Below are 17,660 nucleotides of genomic sequence, written 5' to 3'. Positions count from 1 at the left end.
AAAGTTAGGCACACCAGCACTACAAAGAATGAAGTAGCGAAACATTTGCAAAGAAGCGGCAGACTACTGGATTCAGTGCCAGGTCTAGCGCCCCACGCTACCCTGGGCGTTGGTGACGTGACTAGTCCTATTTCACCCGGGACTTGGTTATTTTTGCCCTACATCCCCCTCCCCAACTCGTATAAAAGGGGTCCTGAACCTATTTTAGATGGGGGGAACGTTTTTTAGAGTAACTTTTGACGAATGGAGAGTAGAGAGCAGCCATGGAGGCCAGAATTTATCAAATTCCATCTTTCTTCCGCCAAACTTAGTAATTTTTGTGTTTCTTTGTATGATCTGTTGTTTGGCTACCATGTCTATACGGAGCTAAACTTCACGTTCTAGGGTTGTGGTCCTTTCATGACTATTGTTATTTGGATATTAATTTTGCTTTCTTGATTTATCATATTGGTTTATTTATTCAGTCTTGCGCTTAATTATTTAATTGCTTGATCACCAATTGAATACTATCTACGAATCTAGAATTGAACTCGAAAGTGGAAATTCTAGATTGCACATAGGATTGAGTAGAGCAAGTTCTTGAACCTCGGCATCGGGGAACGAATTCACAGTTAGGATAGACATATACCTAATTGTCTTACTTGGTTGATATACAGAAATTGTAAATGCGTTCTTGTTAGTTCTAATTCCATAGACATATAGGCGTTAGGTTAGCTTGAATAGGCGAGTAAGAACTCGACAGATTCTTATGAGCAATATTAGCCCTGTCAACCAATAAGCTAGATGATTTAGTTAGTCAATCCAATTGAAGAATACAATAGGAATGTTAGATAGCCCATAACCCTGGATCGTTTTCATTACATTGATAACATAAAAATCTGTTCTTCCTTTGTTCAGAGTTCATTATTTATTTTCTTTTTAATTTAATTACTTTAGCATCACTATTTTTGGGTTCAATTCTTGTTTAGATAATTGGAATAGCTTAATTTAGTTAATAGTTGATAACAAATTCTCGTGGGTTCGACACTCAGCTATCTTATCACTTTATTACTTGATGACCGCGTATACTTGCGTGTGCATTTGGCCGCAACACTTGGAGCATCCCACAATGTAACTAATTTGAACTTTTCAGATTTAACATCAAAAGCAGCTATAGCACTATCATAACGGTAAATAAGCCTATAGATAATTCCACTAGTGCAAACTCCGGGCGAGTATGTAATGTAAGGAAAAATGCTTTCAATTTCTCTCCATGATTCGTCTATGCCTAAAGTGAAAACCCAATGCTTTACGTACTCTTTTTTAACATGATGTTAAAAGAACTTTGTACTTATTTTCTTCTGATTCAAAACCTAATGAATAGTAACACGGAGAAAAATCTTTATTTAGGTAGAGAAGAAACATCTTACTTGTCTTGTACTAGGATTAAAAGTTGCGGGATGTACCACACTAAGTCCCCAGAAGCAAAATAAACTGTTAACGCAATCCAAACGAGGATTTACAGGAGCATGGTCGTAGAGTTCATCAAATCTCTCAATTTGAAGAAGGGGGGCTTTTTTCTTCCTTTTGCTCAACTGTGTATAAAACCTCCCCCTTGCGCAGAAAGAATTTTGTTCCATGATGATATCTGATTCGGATAGGAGGGAATTACAAAATTTAGAAACGCACTTGAAACGCATTAGGGACTTAGCAGGAAGCCGTGAGAATATCTCAAAGATTATTTCTTGGGGAATCGACGTTTCTTTCCTTGCAGAATTCAACTTCGTCTCCATTACAGAAGGTGCATGCGCTGCTGAAGTGATCATGTGGATGCCTTATTAATATTTGATAAGCCTTTTTCTACCACAAGTTTCATCTTTTTTCCTTCTAAATTTTTATTTCCTTTTGGTTTCTTTATCAAAAACGGGAGAACTAGGACATTTTGACGTAAAACTAGGGAAACAAGTCTTTCCTTTTTTGGAGGTGGTCTAAAAAACTAAAACCATTTCCTTATTTGAGTTGATTTGTCTTGTTTTCGAATGAATGGGCAAATAGCACTTTTGTTAATGTTATATTTTGATTTTAGTCCTTGTATTATTCAACTTGCCACCATTAACCTTCAATTAGTTTACGTGAGTGATTTTGATCTTTGGGCTTCAACTAACAAACCCGAAGAAAGTAAATTTTGGATTTATTCACGAGCAACCTGCACTAACAGCCGTACATGATATGTCTAGCTATATTTATACTACAAAGTGGAAAATTTTGAAGTTATAGTCGAAGGTTAGCACTAGAGGGAGAAAATAATTAATAATTTAAATTATAAAAATTTAAATATTTTATTGAATTTGAATTCTTGAGACTTGTGAAAGTCGTATGTAATTATATTTGTGTCAAACATTTTAGAAAAATTTACAAAGGTAAAGAACCTTACTTTAATTGTGATAGGGATAAGATCTACGTACACTCTACTATTTTCATACCCCACTATGGGATTACACTACGTTTTTTGTTGTTGTTGTTATTGTTGTAACGAAGAAAGTTCGATTCGATATAATACCTTTTTCAGTTATGGAGAAAGCCTCTTCCCATTGGAAAATAATTAAATAGTAGTTACTAAGTTTAAGCTTTAAGGAATTTGGGATTGTGGTCATCTTATTTTTGTTTGATATTTGTCTGCTTTAATTCTATTACTAAGTTGTCATGTTTAACCAAGTATACATGTAATGAGAGTGAATTTCATCCGCTATACCACTTTTATCTAATCACATGTTGCACAACATTAGTATTTTTACTTGATACCATTAAATAGTTAGATCCAACAAAAACTCTTCACGCACAAATCAGTATTGCTAAAAATTTGAAAGATTGCAATCCCATAACTCAGCTGCACAAACGCTATTCATGCGCAAATGAGTATTCCTAAAAGTTAGAAAAACTGCAATCCCATAGTTATTCACTTCCTTGCCCGGGGAAGACTTGTCCCCAAAAGATCTGATATTTGATGTCATCAGTTTGAATCATCGGCACCTTCGTATGAAGAGCATCAGTTTAGGGATCAAAACATATTATCTCGTATACTATTTCCAACATAATAAACCTTCAATTTAACTAGTTTTGAAAGGAAATTAGGATGGGAACCAAGTTATCTGTATGTTTCACAAATTCATTTGTCGTAAAGTTCACCTCACTGTTAAATGGTTATCCCCCTCAGAATCATGGGTTAAACTTAACAGTGATGAAATCCATAAGGCTGGACAAGTGGAGGTGTGTGAATATATCAGCTATACAGATGGATAAAAACCAGTGTCCATCATTTAGAATTAGATTAAAGCAAAATGCTGAATTAACTTTTTAACCATCCGTCCGCAGTTCTAGCGTGCAAGCACGACTAAACTCTTTGTAACCATCCATTAAAAGTCTTCCTCTCTTTAACTTTGTGCCAAGTCAAACTAAGACAAATAAATTGAAACATTCAAAATAAAATGACCAGGCTCTTCTCTTTGGCATGAATTTTTCTCTCAGTTTCGAATGAATGACAAGGAAAACGAAGAATGGAGGGAGAGGGAAACCAGTTCAAGGGAGTAATCCCAGTAACAATCCAAGCAAAAGGAATGTTCCACAATCAACAGATGCAAAGAAAACTCGGAATATCAATGTTATACAAGAAATTGTTCCGCTAGGGTTATGCCAGGCGTCCACCTCGACGGCATCGGCAATGAATCCGGCAATGAGTTCCCTAGTAAGAGTAGATTCAACTCCCACATCAATTGATCAGAGAAGACCGTCTTGGGCAGACATGGTGGAAGAAGAAAGTGCAGGGGAAATTGTTACTAACCAAAACCCTAGGGCCATAGAGAAATCCAAAGCTCACTCATAGAGTAAGATAGTAGGTCTTATTCCGGATGTTGAGGGATTAGATCTGACTAGTGATGAAGCAAGTAAGGAGAACGTCAAAATAACAATGGAAGATATTAAAGATGAAATAGTTTACTGGAAGTCGATTGTTATATGCTATGTACTGGGATCAAATCCTCCGCTACCGGTGCTTGATGACTACTTTAGAAGAATTAGGGGATCGCTTGGTATAGACAAAGTTTCTTAAGTGAATAAAGAGGTTTTTCTGGTAAGATTTCATTCAGGGGAAAACAGAGTCAAAGCAATAGAAGAAGGAGTCCAGATGTTCGATAAAAACTAGTGGTTGTAAAACAATGGGAACCAAACATTGATGTAAGCAAAGAGAAAGTGGATAAGATCCCTGTGTGGATTAGACTAAGGTACTGGATATCAAATATGGGCAAAGCAGCACTGAAAATAATTGTTGGAATGGTAGGCAAACCTCTCAAAGAAGATACAGCAACAACTAACAATGAGAGTCTAGCATTTGTACGAGTTCTAGTGAAAATTTCACTTAGCCAGAAGTATCCAACCTCTGTTCGTTTTGAAAATGAATGGGAGAAAATCATATAACAAGATGTAGAGTATGAATGGAAGCCCATCTTGTGCCCAAAGTGTAAAAACTTTGGACATGAACTACAGGATTGTAGGAAACTACAGAAAAAGGAGATAGCTAAGAAAGGAAAGCAAGTCGAGGAGGTGCAACAAACAAATAATGTAGTACAGAAACCACTACCACAAGGCCAACAGAAGAAAGGGAGAAGAATTGGGGAGTAACCTTCAAGAAGCAAGAGCAAGTAAGGGTGATGAAGGCAGAAAGGGACCTAGGAATGGAGATATCAATAGAACTATGATGATCAGTACCAAGAATACATTTGAAGCATTGGGACAGCATCAGGGAAACAAAGAAAAAAGACTCAAACCTAGTGCCTCCAACCCCAAAGAGGACCTAGGGGATACAGGACCAAGACTTGGTGGGGGTGGGGTAAGCCCCCCTTCTAATGGATAGGATAGGATTTTGGAATGTAAGGAGTCTAAATAGGCTGGCAAAATAGAGGGAAGTTAATCTTTTTATGCACAATTGTAGGGTAGGCCTATTTGGACTCCTGGAGACTAAGATTAAGAGAGATAAAACACACAAAGCTACTCTTAATCTTTGTAATGGGTGGTCTTTTATAACAAATCTAGCACAACATAATGGAGGTAGGATCCGGGTGGTGTGGAAACCAACTATATATGATGTTAGTATAGTTAAAACAACTGATCAGTGCATCCATTGTATAGTCAAACATAGAGGGACTAGTAAGCAATACTGTCTCACAATAGTATATGCCTACAATGACATGGCACTAAGAAGGGGATTGTGGAGGGATCTGGAGGACCTATTCACTCAAATACAACGTCCATGGGCAGTCATGTGAGACTTTAATAGTATCCTGAATAGAGAGGAAAGAGTTGGCAGCCCTGTGACAATGCCAGAAATGAAAGACTTTAGACAAAGCATGGAATCTTATGGTCTTCAAGAGTTAAGATCCATTGGAGCTTTCTACACATGGAACAATAAGCAAAGTGGTGCAGACAGAGTTATGAGTAGGATTGACAGTGTAATTCTTAATACATATTGGGTGATTGATCTACCAGCATCAGAAATAAACTTTATGAGTGAAGGCTTGTATGACCATTGCTCTGCAATGGTGCACTGGGAGGATGGAAACACAAGCACCAGCAGGCCATTCAAATACTTCAATATGTGGAAAATAACATCAGATTTTCAAAGCAAAGTTAAAAGAAGCTGGGAGATAAGAAGTACATGAACAAAGATGTACCAATTGGTGGGAAACTCAATAGATTGAAAAGAGTTCTAAAGGAGCTAAATAGATCTTCCTTTAATGAAGTACTACTCAGTGCAGAACAAACTAAAGAATAATTACTGGTTTGCTAGAAAAAGATCCAACTTTATCCTATGAACACAACACTGATAGGAGAGGAGAAGGAGTTATCAAAGACTTATCACATACTGCAGCTAGCAAGTGAGTTATATCTTAGACAGAAGACAAAGGTTCAATGGCTGACTCAAGGTGATCAAAACACAAAGGTGTTTCACAACTTTATGAAAGCAAGAAGGAATGAAAACATGATATTTTCTATAAGGGGAGATGGGGGCCAAATAATAACTAATATAGAAGGAATTGCTCGAGCATTTGTAGGATTCTATACTGAATTGTTAGGAACAAAAAACGATAACAGAGCACATGTATGCAACAATCTAGTTAGAGCAGACCCTACTGTGAATGAGGAACAACGGATAATGGTTGAAGCTGATTTCACAAATTCAGAGGTAAAACAAGAACTATGGGACATTGATGGAGAAAAGCACCAGGGCCAGATGGATATGGTAGCAACTTTTTCAAATATTGTTGGGGGACTGTAGGGAAGGATCTAACAGATGGTGTATTAGAGTTCTTTGCTACATGGAAGATGTTGAAGGCACTTAATAGCACAGTGATAACAGTCATTCCAAAAACAAAACATGCAGACAAAGTGGGGGGTTTTAGACCAATTGCATGCTGCAACACAGTGTACAAAGTCATCTAAAAAAATATTGTGTAACAGGCTCAAGTAAATACTGCCATGCATAATCTCGGAGAACCAAAGTGCCTTTATAACAGGTAGAACTATTGTGCAAAATATACTTATATACCAGGATCTAGTGAGGCTATACAATAGAAAGAATACGACAAAGAGCTGCCTAATAAAAATAGACCTTCGAAAAGCATACGACTCTGTGGAATGGGAATTTGTGGAGGAAATGCTACATGCTTTGAATTTCCCAGCTAGGTTCATCAAATGGATCATAGCCTGCATATCGACTCCACAATATACAGTAGCAATCAATAGAGGATTATATGGGAAGATAATAGGGAAGAAGGGACTTCAACAAGGGGATCATGTCTCACCACTACTGTTTGTTATATTCATGGAATATCTTACAAGAATATTGAAGCTGGTTACACAACAAGAAGGATTTGAATTTCACACAAAGTGTCGGAGTATCAAGTTGAATCATATATGTTTTGCATATGATGTTCTTTTATTCTGCAAAGGTGACTTCCACTTAGTCATGTTAATGCTAAGAGGACTGAAGACTTTTTCAAGGCATCAGGACTAACTACTAATACAAGGAAATCAAACATCTTAAGTGTGAACATGAGTATGCAACACTTGGAAAACATGTGTGAGATTACTAGTTACCAAAAAGGAAAACTCCCATTCAGGTACCTTGGAGTCCCTATTACATCAAGAAAGATATCAGTTGTAGACTGTGAAATATTGGTGGACAAATTGACTATTAAAGTTAGAGGATAGGGATCGAGAACACTATCCTATGATGGTAGAGTGTAGCTGATAAATTCAGTACTGCTGCACACACATGTGTACTGGGCATCTATTTTTATACTACCTCGAGCAGTTTTTAAAAGAATAACTACTATATGTAAGAACTATCTTTGGGATGAGAAGGTGGACACTAATAAGTGAGGCCATCAATAAACCTCATGATCATTTCCCTGTCCGTGGGAACCAACCAGATCACATGACGGGCCAACTTAGAGAACCGCATCTCATACTGTGTCACAGACATATCACCCTGGCGAAGCCGCTCAAACTGTCTGCGCAGCTCCTCTCTGTGGGATCAAGGCAAGAACTTCTCTAAAAAGACCACAGAGTACTGCTGGCAAGTAAGGGGTGTTGCGCCAATAGGCATACGCCTCTCTTAAGTCTCCCACCATCTGAATACAGCCCCAAAAAACTAAAAGGTGGTGAATGAGACCCCACAAGTCTCCAAAATACCAGCAGTACGGAGTATCCTCTGATACTTGTCCAAAAAGTTCAGAGCATCCTCTATCTCTGTGCCACTGAAAGGTGGTGGATGAAGTCTCCCAAACCTCTCCAACCTATGCTGATCATCCTCAGGCATAACAGGAACCACATAATCCTGAGCAACTGTAATCGGCTGGGATGGTGGTGCCTCTGGTGTCTGAAGTCCCTGAATAACCTACTCGGGTATGCGAGCGACGGGAGTCTGAGTGCCTCCCCTGGCCTGAGTAGTGGTTGCGGTCGTCGAAATAGAGACCGTCTGAGCAAGGCCAGTACACGCTGTCAGAATCTGAGCTAGGGCCTCCTGAAGGCCTGGAATCACAATAGTCACAGGTGGTGCCTGAGCTGGTGCATCAACAACTGGAACCTGGTCCTGATTTGGGACAACCGGTGGATTTGCAGGTACTGCCCCAGCTGCTGTACGGGCTGCACCTCTACCCTTACCATAGCCTCTACCACGGCTTCGGCCTTTCGCGGCCCTGGCTGGTGGTACTGGTGGCTGGCCCTCCTGACCGGTAGTACGAGTCCTCACCATCTATGAGAGAATGAAATAATAAATGTTTAGTTACTAGAATCAATAGATTCACACGACAAGAATTCAATAATGTGGAGTTTCCTAAAGGTTCTGCAGCCTCTTAAAGATAAGTACAGACGTCTCTGTACCTATCCGCAAGACTCTACTAAACCCGCTCATGACTCGCGAGACCTATGTAACCTAGGCTCTGATACCAATCTGTTATGACCCAAAAACCTAATCTGTCCTGATGGTGCCTATCGTGGAACTAGGGAAGCCGAATCATTTCCAAAGAAACCAATATTTTCCTTTCAAAGATAATTTCAATACTATTTAACATAAAACCTTCATTTAAGGAGTTCAAATCAAAGAAATCAAAAGTGCGAAAAAGAAAAGCCGGACATCGGGGTGTCACTAGTCATGAGCATCTACTATAATCTGTCTAACAATATCAAGGCTAACTTAGCCTGAAAAATAGCTAAATACAACTAGAGGAAGATAAGAGAGAGAAGAGCAGGGGCTGCGATCGCCAAACAGCTACCTTGCTATCTCCAAGAAAATATGCAACCAAAACACTCAATAACCGCTACCGTGTCCAGCTACACCTGAATCTGCACACAAGGTGCAGGGAGTAACGTGAGTACGCTAACTCAGTAAGTAACAATAATAAATAAAGACTGAGCAGTAGTGACGAGCGATAAAGCATATAACGTTCATATCATGAAATCTCAGTAAAGTACAACATGCTTTAAAAATCAGTGTTTGAAGCAAATCATCTCGTTTAAACCTGGTTCCAGTAAAAATCATTTAAAGATATTTATCCAACAGTTTTTCAAACAGAGGCTCAATGCAAAGGTGAGCAAAAATGATGAAATTATAAACAACCCCTCGGGCAAAACATCACTCATATACAGCCTCTCGGGCAAACCACACGGTCAATCGTGCCACTCGGGCATACCTCACAATCACTCTTGCCACTCGGGCATACCTCACAATCACTCATGTCTCACAGTCACTCAGCACTCGGCACTCGCACTCAGTAGGTACCTGCGCTCACTGGGGGTGTGTACAGACTCCGGAGGGGCTCCTTCAGCCCAAACGCTTTAATTTGCACGGACAACTCAGGTGTTGTGCGGATAACTCACGCGCTGTAATAATAAAGTATGTTGCAGGAGGGCAGCCCCGATCCACACTCATCCTCACAAATCAGTCCCTCGGTCTCACTCAGTCATAAACCTCTCAAGCCACTCGGGCATTTCAGTAAAATAGGGCATTCGGCCCAAAACATTTATATGCATCAAAATAGAGTCATAAAACTAAGTTATGCGGTAAACAAGTATAACCATGACTGAGTATAGATTTTCAATCGAAAACAATGAGAGGAGGGTAAGTAACAGCCCCTAAGGGTTCAAACAGCATTGGTGCAAGGCCCAAACATGGCATTCAGCCCAATTCACAGAAATTCTTTCTAAAACATATAAGTATCATATGGTTTCAACAAAGTATGCAACTTTACAGTTGCTACGGGGCGGACCAAGTCACAAATCCCCAACAGTGCACGCCCACATGCCCGTCACCTAGCATGTGCGTCACTAAAAATAGTAGAATGATACAAAATTCGAGGTTTCATACCCTCAGGACTAGATTTACAATCGTTACTTACCTCAAACCGGCCAAATCTATACCCCATAATGCTCTTGCCTCTGGACTCGGCCTCCAAATGCTTCAAATCTATTCACAATCAGTACAATACCATCAATATATGCTAATGGAATGAATTCCACAAGAAAAGCTACATAATTAGACCAATAAGCCGAAATTGGCTCAAACCCGGCCCCCGGGCCCACGTCTTGAAATCCGACAAAATTTACAAAACTAGAAAGCTCATTCACCCACGAGTCTAACCATACCAAATTTATCAAAATCTGATATCGGTTGGTCCTTCAAATCCTTAAATTATTCTCCAAATATTCCAAGCACTAACCCCTCATTTTCACTATATATACAAGTATTAGGGCTCAAGTAACTTACCTCAATGAAACCATCTTGATTCCCTCTTCAAATCTCTCCCAAAAGCTCCAAAAACCAAATAGAAAAGGTGAAGAATGCACCAAAATCGCGAAGGGTTCTATTTATGGTTTCTGCCCACGTTTTTCGCACCTAAGGCCATATTCTCGCACCCGCGCGACCGCACCTGCGGTCCAAGGAGCCGCACTTGCGAAACTCACTTACGCGCCCAGAATCCGCATCTACGGCAAACCTGTCGCAGTTGCAAAGGCGCAGCTACGCGTTTTCCTCCGCTTCTGCGAAGCCTGCCCATTATTCCCCTTTCCGCATCTGCGCCCCAGGTTTCGCACCTGCGGGCTCGCAGATGCGACCTCCAACTCGCACCTGCGCAACCTGCCTAGCCCAGCATTGCTCGCACCTACGCACTCTCCACGAGCACCAGCGGCCTCGCACCTGCGACTCTTCCTTCCGCAGGTGTGAAAATAGCAGAAGCAGCAGCTCCAGCTGCAAATTCCAACTTCGGCAAATCCATTAACCACCTGGAATCACCCCGAGTCCCTCGGGACCTCAACCAAAAATACCAACAAGTCATATATAAACATACAAACTTAGTCGAACCTTCGAATCACTCACAACAATATCCAAACACCAAATTACCCTCGGATTCAAGCCTAAGAACTTCTAAATTTCTAAATTCGGCAACCGATGCCGAAACCAACCAAACCACGTCCGAATGACCTCAAATTTTGCACACACATCACAAATGACACTACAAACCTACTCCAACTTCCGGAATTCCATTCTGACCCCGATATCAAATTTTTCTACTGCCGACCGAAATCGCCAAATTTCCAATTTTGCCAATTCAAGCCTAATTCTACCACGGACCTCCAAATCATATTCCGGACGCACCCCTAAGTCCAAAATCACCTAATGGAGCTAACAGAACAATCAAAATTCAAATCCGAGAGCGTTTACATATAGGTCAATATCCAGTTGACTTTTCCAACTTAAGTTTCTACTTAAGAGATTAAGTGTCTCAATTCACTCTAAAACCACTCCGGTCCCGAACCAACTAACTCGATATAACATAATAAAGCTGAATAACACAAAAAGAAGTAGAAATGGGGAAAACGAGGTTATAACTCTCAAATGACCGGCCGGGTCGTTACATCTTCCCCTTCTTAAACATTTGTTCGTCCTCGAACGGGTCTAGAAACATACTTGGACTCTCGAATAGGCATGGATATCTGCTCCGCATCTCCCGCTCGGTCTCCTAGGTGGCCTCCTCCACAGGCTGACCTCTCCATTGCACCTTCACTAAAGTTATATCCTTTGACCCCAACCTTCGAACTTGCCGATCCAAAATAACCACCGGCTCCACATCATAAGTCATATCACCCTCCAACTTAACCGTGCTGAAATTCAAAACATGGGACGGATCTCCAATATAATTCTGGAGCCTGGAAACATGAAACACTGGATGCACACTCGACAAGCTGGGTGGCAAGGCAAGCTTATAAGCCATCTCCCCTATTCTCTAAAGCACCTCAAAAGGCCCAATGAACCGTGGGCTCAACTTGCCCCTCTTCCCAAACCTCATAACACCCTTCATGGGTGATACCTTCAGCAAAACCTTTCCCCAACCATAAAAGACACATCACAGACCTTCCTATCCGCGTAGCTCTTTTGCCTAGACTGCGCCGTGCAAAGCTGCTCCTGAATTAATTTCACCTTATCTAATGCGTCCTGGACCAAGTCTGTACCTAAGAGCCTAGCCTGACCCGGCTCAAACCATCCAACCGTAGATCTACACCTCCTCCCATATAAAGCCTCGTACAGAGCCATCTGAATACTCGACTGATAATTGTTGTTATATGCAAACTCCGTGAGTGGTAGAAACTAGTCCCATGAACCCCCAAAGTCAATGACACAAGCACGCAACATGTCCTCCAATATCTGAATAGTGCGCTCGGACTGCCCGCCCATCTGAGGGTGAAAAGTTGTGCTCAACTCAACCTGAGTACCCAACTCTCGCTGCACGGCCCTCCAAAACTACGATGTGAACTGAGTACCCCTATCTGAAATGATGGAAACTGGGACACCATGCAGGCGAACAATCTCCCGGATGTAAATCTCAGCCAACCGCTCTAAAGAGTAAGTAGTACCAATTGGAATGAAGTGCGCGGACTTGGTCAGCTGATCCACAATAACCCAAATAGCATCGAACTCCCTTGAAGTCCGTGGGAGCCCAACTACAAAGTCCATGGTGATACGCTTCCACTTCCACTCTGGGATATCTAACCTCTGAAGTAAGCCACCCGGTCTCTGATGCTCATACTTAACCTGCTGACAGTTGAGACACTGAGCCACAAACCCAACTATATCCTTCTTCATCTGCCTCCACCAATAGTGCTGCCTCAAATCCTGGTACATCTTCACGGCACCCGGATGGATGGAATACCGCGAGCTGTGGACCTCCTCAAGAATCAACTCTCGAAGCCCATCTACATGAGGCACACATATCTGGACCTACATTCTCAGTACGCCATCATCACCAATAGTCACATCCCTAGCATCACCTCTCCGAACCCTGTCCTGAAGAACGAACAAGTGGGGGTCATCATTCTGACGCTCCCTGATACGGTCATAAAGAGAAGACCTGGAAACCACACAAGCCAATACCCGACTAGGCTCTGAAATATCCAATTTGATAAGCTGGCCCGCTAAGGCCTGAACATCCAATGCGAAAGGTCTCTCTGCTGCTGGAAGATATGTTAAACTCCCCAAACTCTCTGCCCCGCGACTCAAAGCATCGGCCACCACGTTAGCCTTCCCTGGATGGTACAAATTAGTGATATCATAGTACTTAAGAAGCTCCAACCATCTCCGCTGACGCAAATTAAGATCCTTCTGCTTTAAGAGATACTGCAGACTCCGGTGATCTGCATAGATCTCACAATGAACCCCATATAAATAGTGACGCCAAATCTTCAAGGCGTGAACAATGGCTGCTAACTCAAGATCATGGACACGATAGTTCTTCTCATGGGTCTTCAACTGGCGCGAGGCATAGGCAATCACCCTACCCTCCTGCATCAAAACACAACCAATGCCTATCCTCGAGGCATCACAATACACGGTGTAAGAACCTAAAACTGATGGTAGAACTAACACTGGAGCTGTGGTCAAAGCAGTCTTGAGCTTCTGAAAGCTTTCCTCACACTCATCCGACCGCCTGAATGGAGCACCCTTTTGGGTCAATTTGGTCAAGGGCGATGCAATAGATGAAAATCCCTCCATAAAGCGACGGTAGTAACCTGCCAAACCAAGAAAGCTCCTAATCTCCATGGCTGAAGACGGTCTAGGCCAACTCTGCACCGCCTCTATCTTCTTCGGATCCACCTGAATACCCTCGTTGGACACCACATGCCCCAAGAATGCTACTGAACTGAGCCAAAACTCACATTTGGAGAACTTTGCATAAAGCTTCTCTTCCCTCAATCTCTGTAATATAATCCTCAAATGTTGAGCGTGCTCCTCCTGGCTATGAGAGTACACTAGGATGTCATCAATGAATACAGCAACGAATGAGTCCAAATAGGGCTGGAATACACTGTTCATCAAATGCATGAATGTTGCTGGGGCATTGGTCAGCCCAAAAGACATCACCAAGAACTTATAATGGCCATATAGGGTCCTGAAAGCTATTTTAAGAATATCTGAATCCCTAATCTTCAGCTGGTGATAACCGGACCTCAAATCAATCTTGGAGAACACCCTCGCTCCCTGAAGCTGGTCGAATAAATCATCAATATGAGGTAAAGGATACATGTTCTTGACTTTGACCTTGTTCAACTGCCTGTAATTAATACACATTCTCATGGAACCATCCTTCTTCTTCACAAATAGAATCGGTGCATCCCAAGGTGACACACTAGGTCGAATAAACCTCTTATCAAGGAGTTCCTGAAGTTGTTCTTTCAATTCCTTCAAATCCGTCGGTGCCATACGATACGGTGGAAACGAAATGGGCTGAGTGCCCGGCACCAAATCAATACCAAAGTCAATATCCCTATTAGGCGGTATTCTCGGCAGGTCTGCAGGAAACACCTCCCGAAAATCACGTACCACCGGAACAGAATCAATGACAGGAGTCTCTGCACTAACGTCCCTCACAAAAGCCAAATAAGATAGGCAACCCTTCTCAACCATGTGCTTAGCCTTCAAATATGAAAACACCCTACTTGGTACATATATCTACAGAACCGCTCCACTCAACCCTCGGAATTCCCGGCATAGCCAACGTCACCGTCTTAGCATGATAATTTAAAACATCATGACATGGAGATAGCCAATCCATACCCAATATCACATCAAAGTCAACCATACTGAGCAACAATAGATCCACTCGGGTCTCCAAACCCCTAATAGTCACCACACATGACCAATATACGTGGTCCACAATAATAGTATCACCCACAGGAGTAGATACATGTACAGATGAAACTAAAGACTCGTTGGGGCATATCCAGAAAATGGGCGAAATACGAGAAAACATATGAATACGTGGAACTAGGGTCAAACAATACTGAGGCATCTCTGTGGCAAACTGAGACAATACCTGTAATCACAATATCTGAAGCAATAGCATCTGGTCTGGCAGGGAGAGCATAGAAACGGGCCTGACCACCCCCTGATCTGCCTCCCCCTCGAAGGCGACCCCTAGCTAACTGACCTCCATCCCGAGCTGACTAGGCGGGTGGTGAGGTAACTGGTGCTGTAGTCGGAGGCTAACTCCTCTGCTGAGATAGACCTCCATGACAATGAGGACACTGCCTCCACATATTCCTAAGCTCCCCACACTCAAAACAACTCCCTGGTGCTGACGGCGGAAACTGAAGGGAACCCCTAGCACCGGGATGACTGGTAAAAGAACCTGGCATAGAAGAGCCCTGAACAGGTGGAGCACGGGGCGAACTCTGAACTGGAAGGGCACTAAGTGATGAGTGGCCCTGGTGAGAACTGTGAGAACCATAGCCAGATGATGCACCCCAATGAAATGGCCGAGTTGACTGAGCCTGTCTGAAATGACGACCTCTACCGTGCTGGAACTGACCCCCAAAAGGAGCACCACTGAATCCACCCTGACTACGAGGCCTCTTGGCCTCCCTCTTAACCCTCTTCTGACCGTGAACCATCTCAATCTACCGAGTAATGTCGACAACATCATCAAAGGTAGCACTTGAAACTCGTTCCCTAGTCATGAACAACTATAGCTGATAAGTGAGGCCATCAATAAACCTCATGATCCTTTCCCTGTCCGTGGGAACCAACCAGATCGCATGACGGGCCAAATTAGAAAACCGCATCTCATACTGTGTCACAGACATATCACCCTGGCGAAGCCGCTCAAACTATCTACGCAGCTCCTCTCTGCGTGATCGAGGCACGAACTTCTCCAAAAAGACCACAGAGAACTGTTGCCAAGTAAGGGGTGTTGCGCCAACAGGCCTACGCCTCTCGTAAGTATCCCACCATCTGAGTGCAACCCCAAAAAATTGAAAGGTAGTGAATGATACCCCACAATTCTCCAAAATACCAGTAGTACGGAGTATCGTTTGACACATGTCCAAAAAGTCCTGAGCATCCTCTCTCTCTGTGCCACTTAAAGGTGGTGGCTGAAGGCTCCCAAACCACTCCAACCTACGATGATCATCCTCGAGCATAGCAGGAACCACATAATCCTGAGCAACTACAACCGGCTGGGCTGGTGGTGCCTCCGGTGTCTGAAGTCCCTGAATAACCTGCTCGGGTATGCGAGCGACGAGAGTCTGAGTGCCTCTCCTGGCCTGAGAAGTGGTTGCGGCCGTCGAAATAGAGACCGCCTGAGCAAGGCCATTACACGCTGTCAGAATTTGAGCTAGGGCCTCCTGAAGGCCTGGAATCACAATAGGCACAGGTGGTGCCTAAGCTGGTGCATCAATAACTGGAACTTGGTCCTGATCTGGCTCTACCGCGGCCTCGGCCTCTCACGGCACTGGCTAGTGGTACTGGTGGCTGGCCCTCCTGACCGGTAGTACGAGTCCTCACCATCTGTGAGAGAATGAAACAACAGATGTTTAGTTACTAGAATCGACAGATTCGCACAACAAGAATTCAAGAATGTGGAGTTTCCTAAAGGTTCTGCAGTCTCCTGAAGATAAGTACAGACATCTCCGTACCGATCTGCAAGACTCTACTAAACCCGCTCATGACTCGTGAGACCTATGTAACCTAAGCTCTGATACCAATCTGTCACGACCCAAAAACCTAATCTGTCATGATGGCGCCTATCGTGGAACTAGGCAAGCCGACTCATTTCTAAACAAACCGATATTTTCATTTCAAAGATAATTTCAATACTATTTAACACAAAACCTTCATTTAAGGAGTTCAAATTAAAGAAATCAGAAGTGCGAAAAAGAAAAGCCCGACATTGGGGTGTCACTAGTCATGAGCATCTACTACAATCTGTCTAGCAATATTAAGGCTAACTCAGCCTGGAAAATAGCTAAATACAACTAGAGGAAGATAAGAGGGAGAAGAGCAGGGGCTGCGATCGCCAAACAGTTACCTTGCTATCTCCAAGAAAATTTGCAACCAGAACACTCAATAACCGCTATCATGTCCAGCTACTCCTGAATCTGCACACAAGGTGCAGGGAGTAACGTGAGTACGCCAACTTAGTAAGTAACAACAATAAATAAAGACTGAGCAGTAGTGACGAACGATAAAGCATATAACGTTCATATCATGAAATCTCAGTAAAGTACAACATGCTTTAAAAATCAGTGTTTAAATCAAATCATCTCGTTTAAACCCGGTTCCAGTAAAAGTCATTTAAAGATACTTTTCCAATAGTTTTTCAAACAAAGGCTCAATGCAAAGGTGAGCCAAAATGATAAAATTATAAACAGCCCCTCTGGCAAAACATCACTCATATACAGCCCCTCGGGCAAACCTCACAGTCACTCGTGCCACTCGGGCATACCTCACAATCACTCTTGCCACTCGGGCATACTTCACAATCACTCATGCCTCCCAGTCACTCAGCACTCGTCACTCGCACTCAATAGGTACCTGTGCTCACTGGGGGTGTGTACAGACTCTGGAGGGGCTCCTTCAGCCCAAGCGCTATAATCTACACGAACAACTCACGTGCTGTAATAAAAAAGCATGTTGCAGGTGGGCAACCCCGATCCACACTCATCCTCATAAATCAGACCCTCGGCCTCACTCAGTCATAAACCTCTCAAACCACTCGGGCATTTCAGTAAAACAGGGCATTCGGCTCAAAACATTTATATGCATCAAAATAAAGTCATAAAACTAAGTTATGCGGTAA

General features: G+C 42.6%; 3 protein-coding genes across 3 annotated transcripts; 2 read left to right on the top strand and 1 right to left on the bottom strand.

Moving 5' to 3' along the window:
- Positions 1 to 1,031: 1,031 nt before the first annotated feature.
- Positions 1,032 to 1,772, bottom strand: LOC142164017 (F-box protein At1g31080-like). Its single transcript, XM_075221181.1, has 2 exons — positions 1,410 to 1,772; positions 1,032 to 1,286 (listed from the first exon to the last, which is right to left on the bottom strand). Exons 1-2 carry the CDS (start codon positions 1,770 to 1,772, stop codon positions 1,032 to 1,034), a joined length of 618 nt encoding a protein of 205 aa, XP_075077282.1.
- Positions 1,773 to 5,348: 3,576 nt separating this feature from the next.
- On the top strand, positions 5,349 to 5,690 carry LOC142164016 (uncharacterized). Its single transcript, XM_075221180.1, has one exon. The coding sequence runs from the start codon at positions 5,349 to 5,351 to the stop codon at positions 5,688 to 5,690; it is 342 nt and encodes a 113-aa protein (XP_075077281.1).
- A 149-nt stretch (positions 5,691 to 5,839) lies between these two features.
- LOC142164015 (uncharacterized) lies at positions 5,840 to 6,307 on the top strand. The gene has a single exon (XM_075221179.1). It carries the CDS (start codon positions 5,840 to 5,842, stop codon positions 6,305 to 6,307), a length of 468 nt encoding a protein of 155 aa, XP_075077280.1.
- Positions 6,308 to 17,660: the final 11,353 nt, after the last annotated feature.

The sequence above is a fragment of the Nicotiana tabacum genome, chromosome 9, assembly GCF_000715075.1.
Source record: "Nicotiana tabacum cultivar K326 chromosome 9, ASM71507v2, whole genome shotgun sequence".
Classification (NCBI taxonomy): Eukaryota; Viridiplantae; Streptophyta; class Magnoliopsida; order Solanales; family Solanaceae; genus Nicotiana; species Nicotiana tabacum.
The sequence above is the reverse complement of the archived record's forward strand: the minus strand, read 5'-3'. Positions and strand labels throughout refer to the sequence as shown.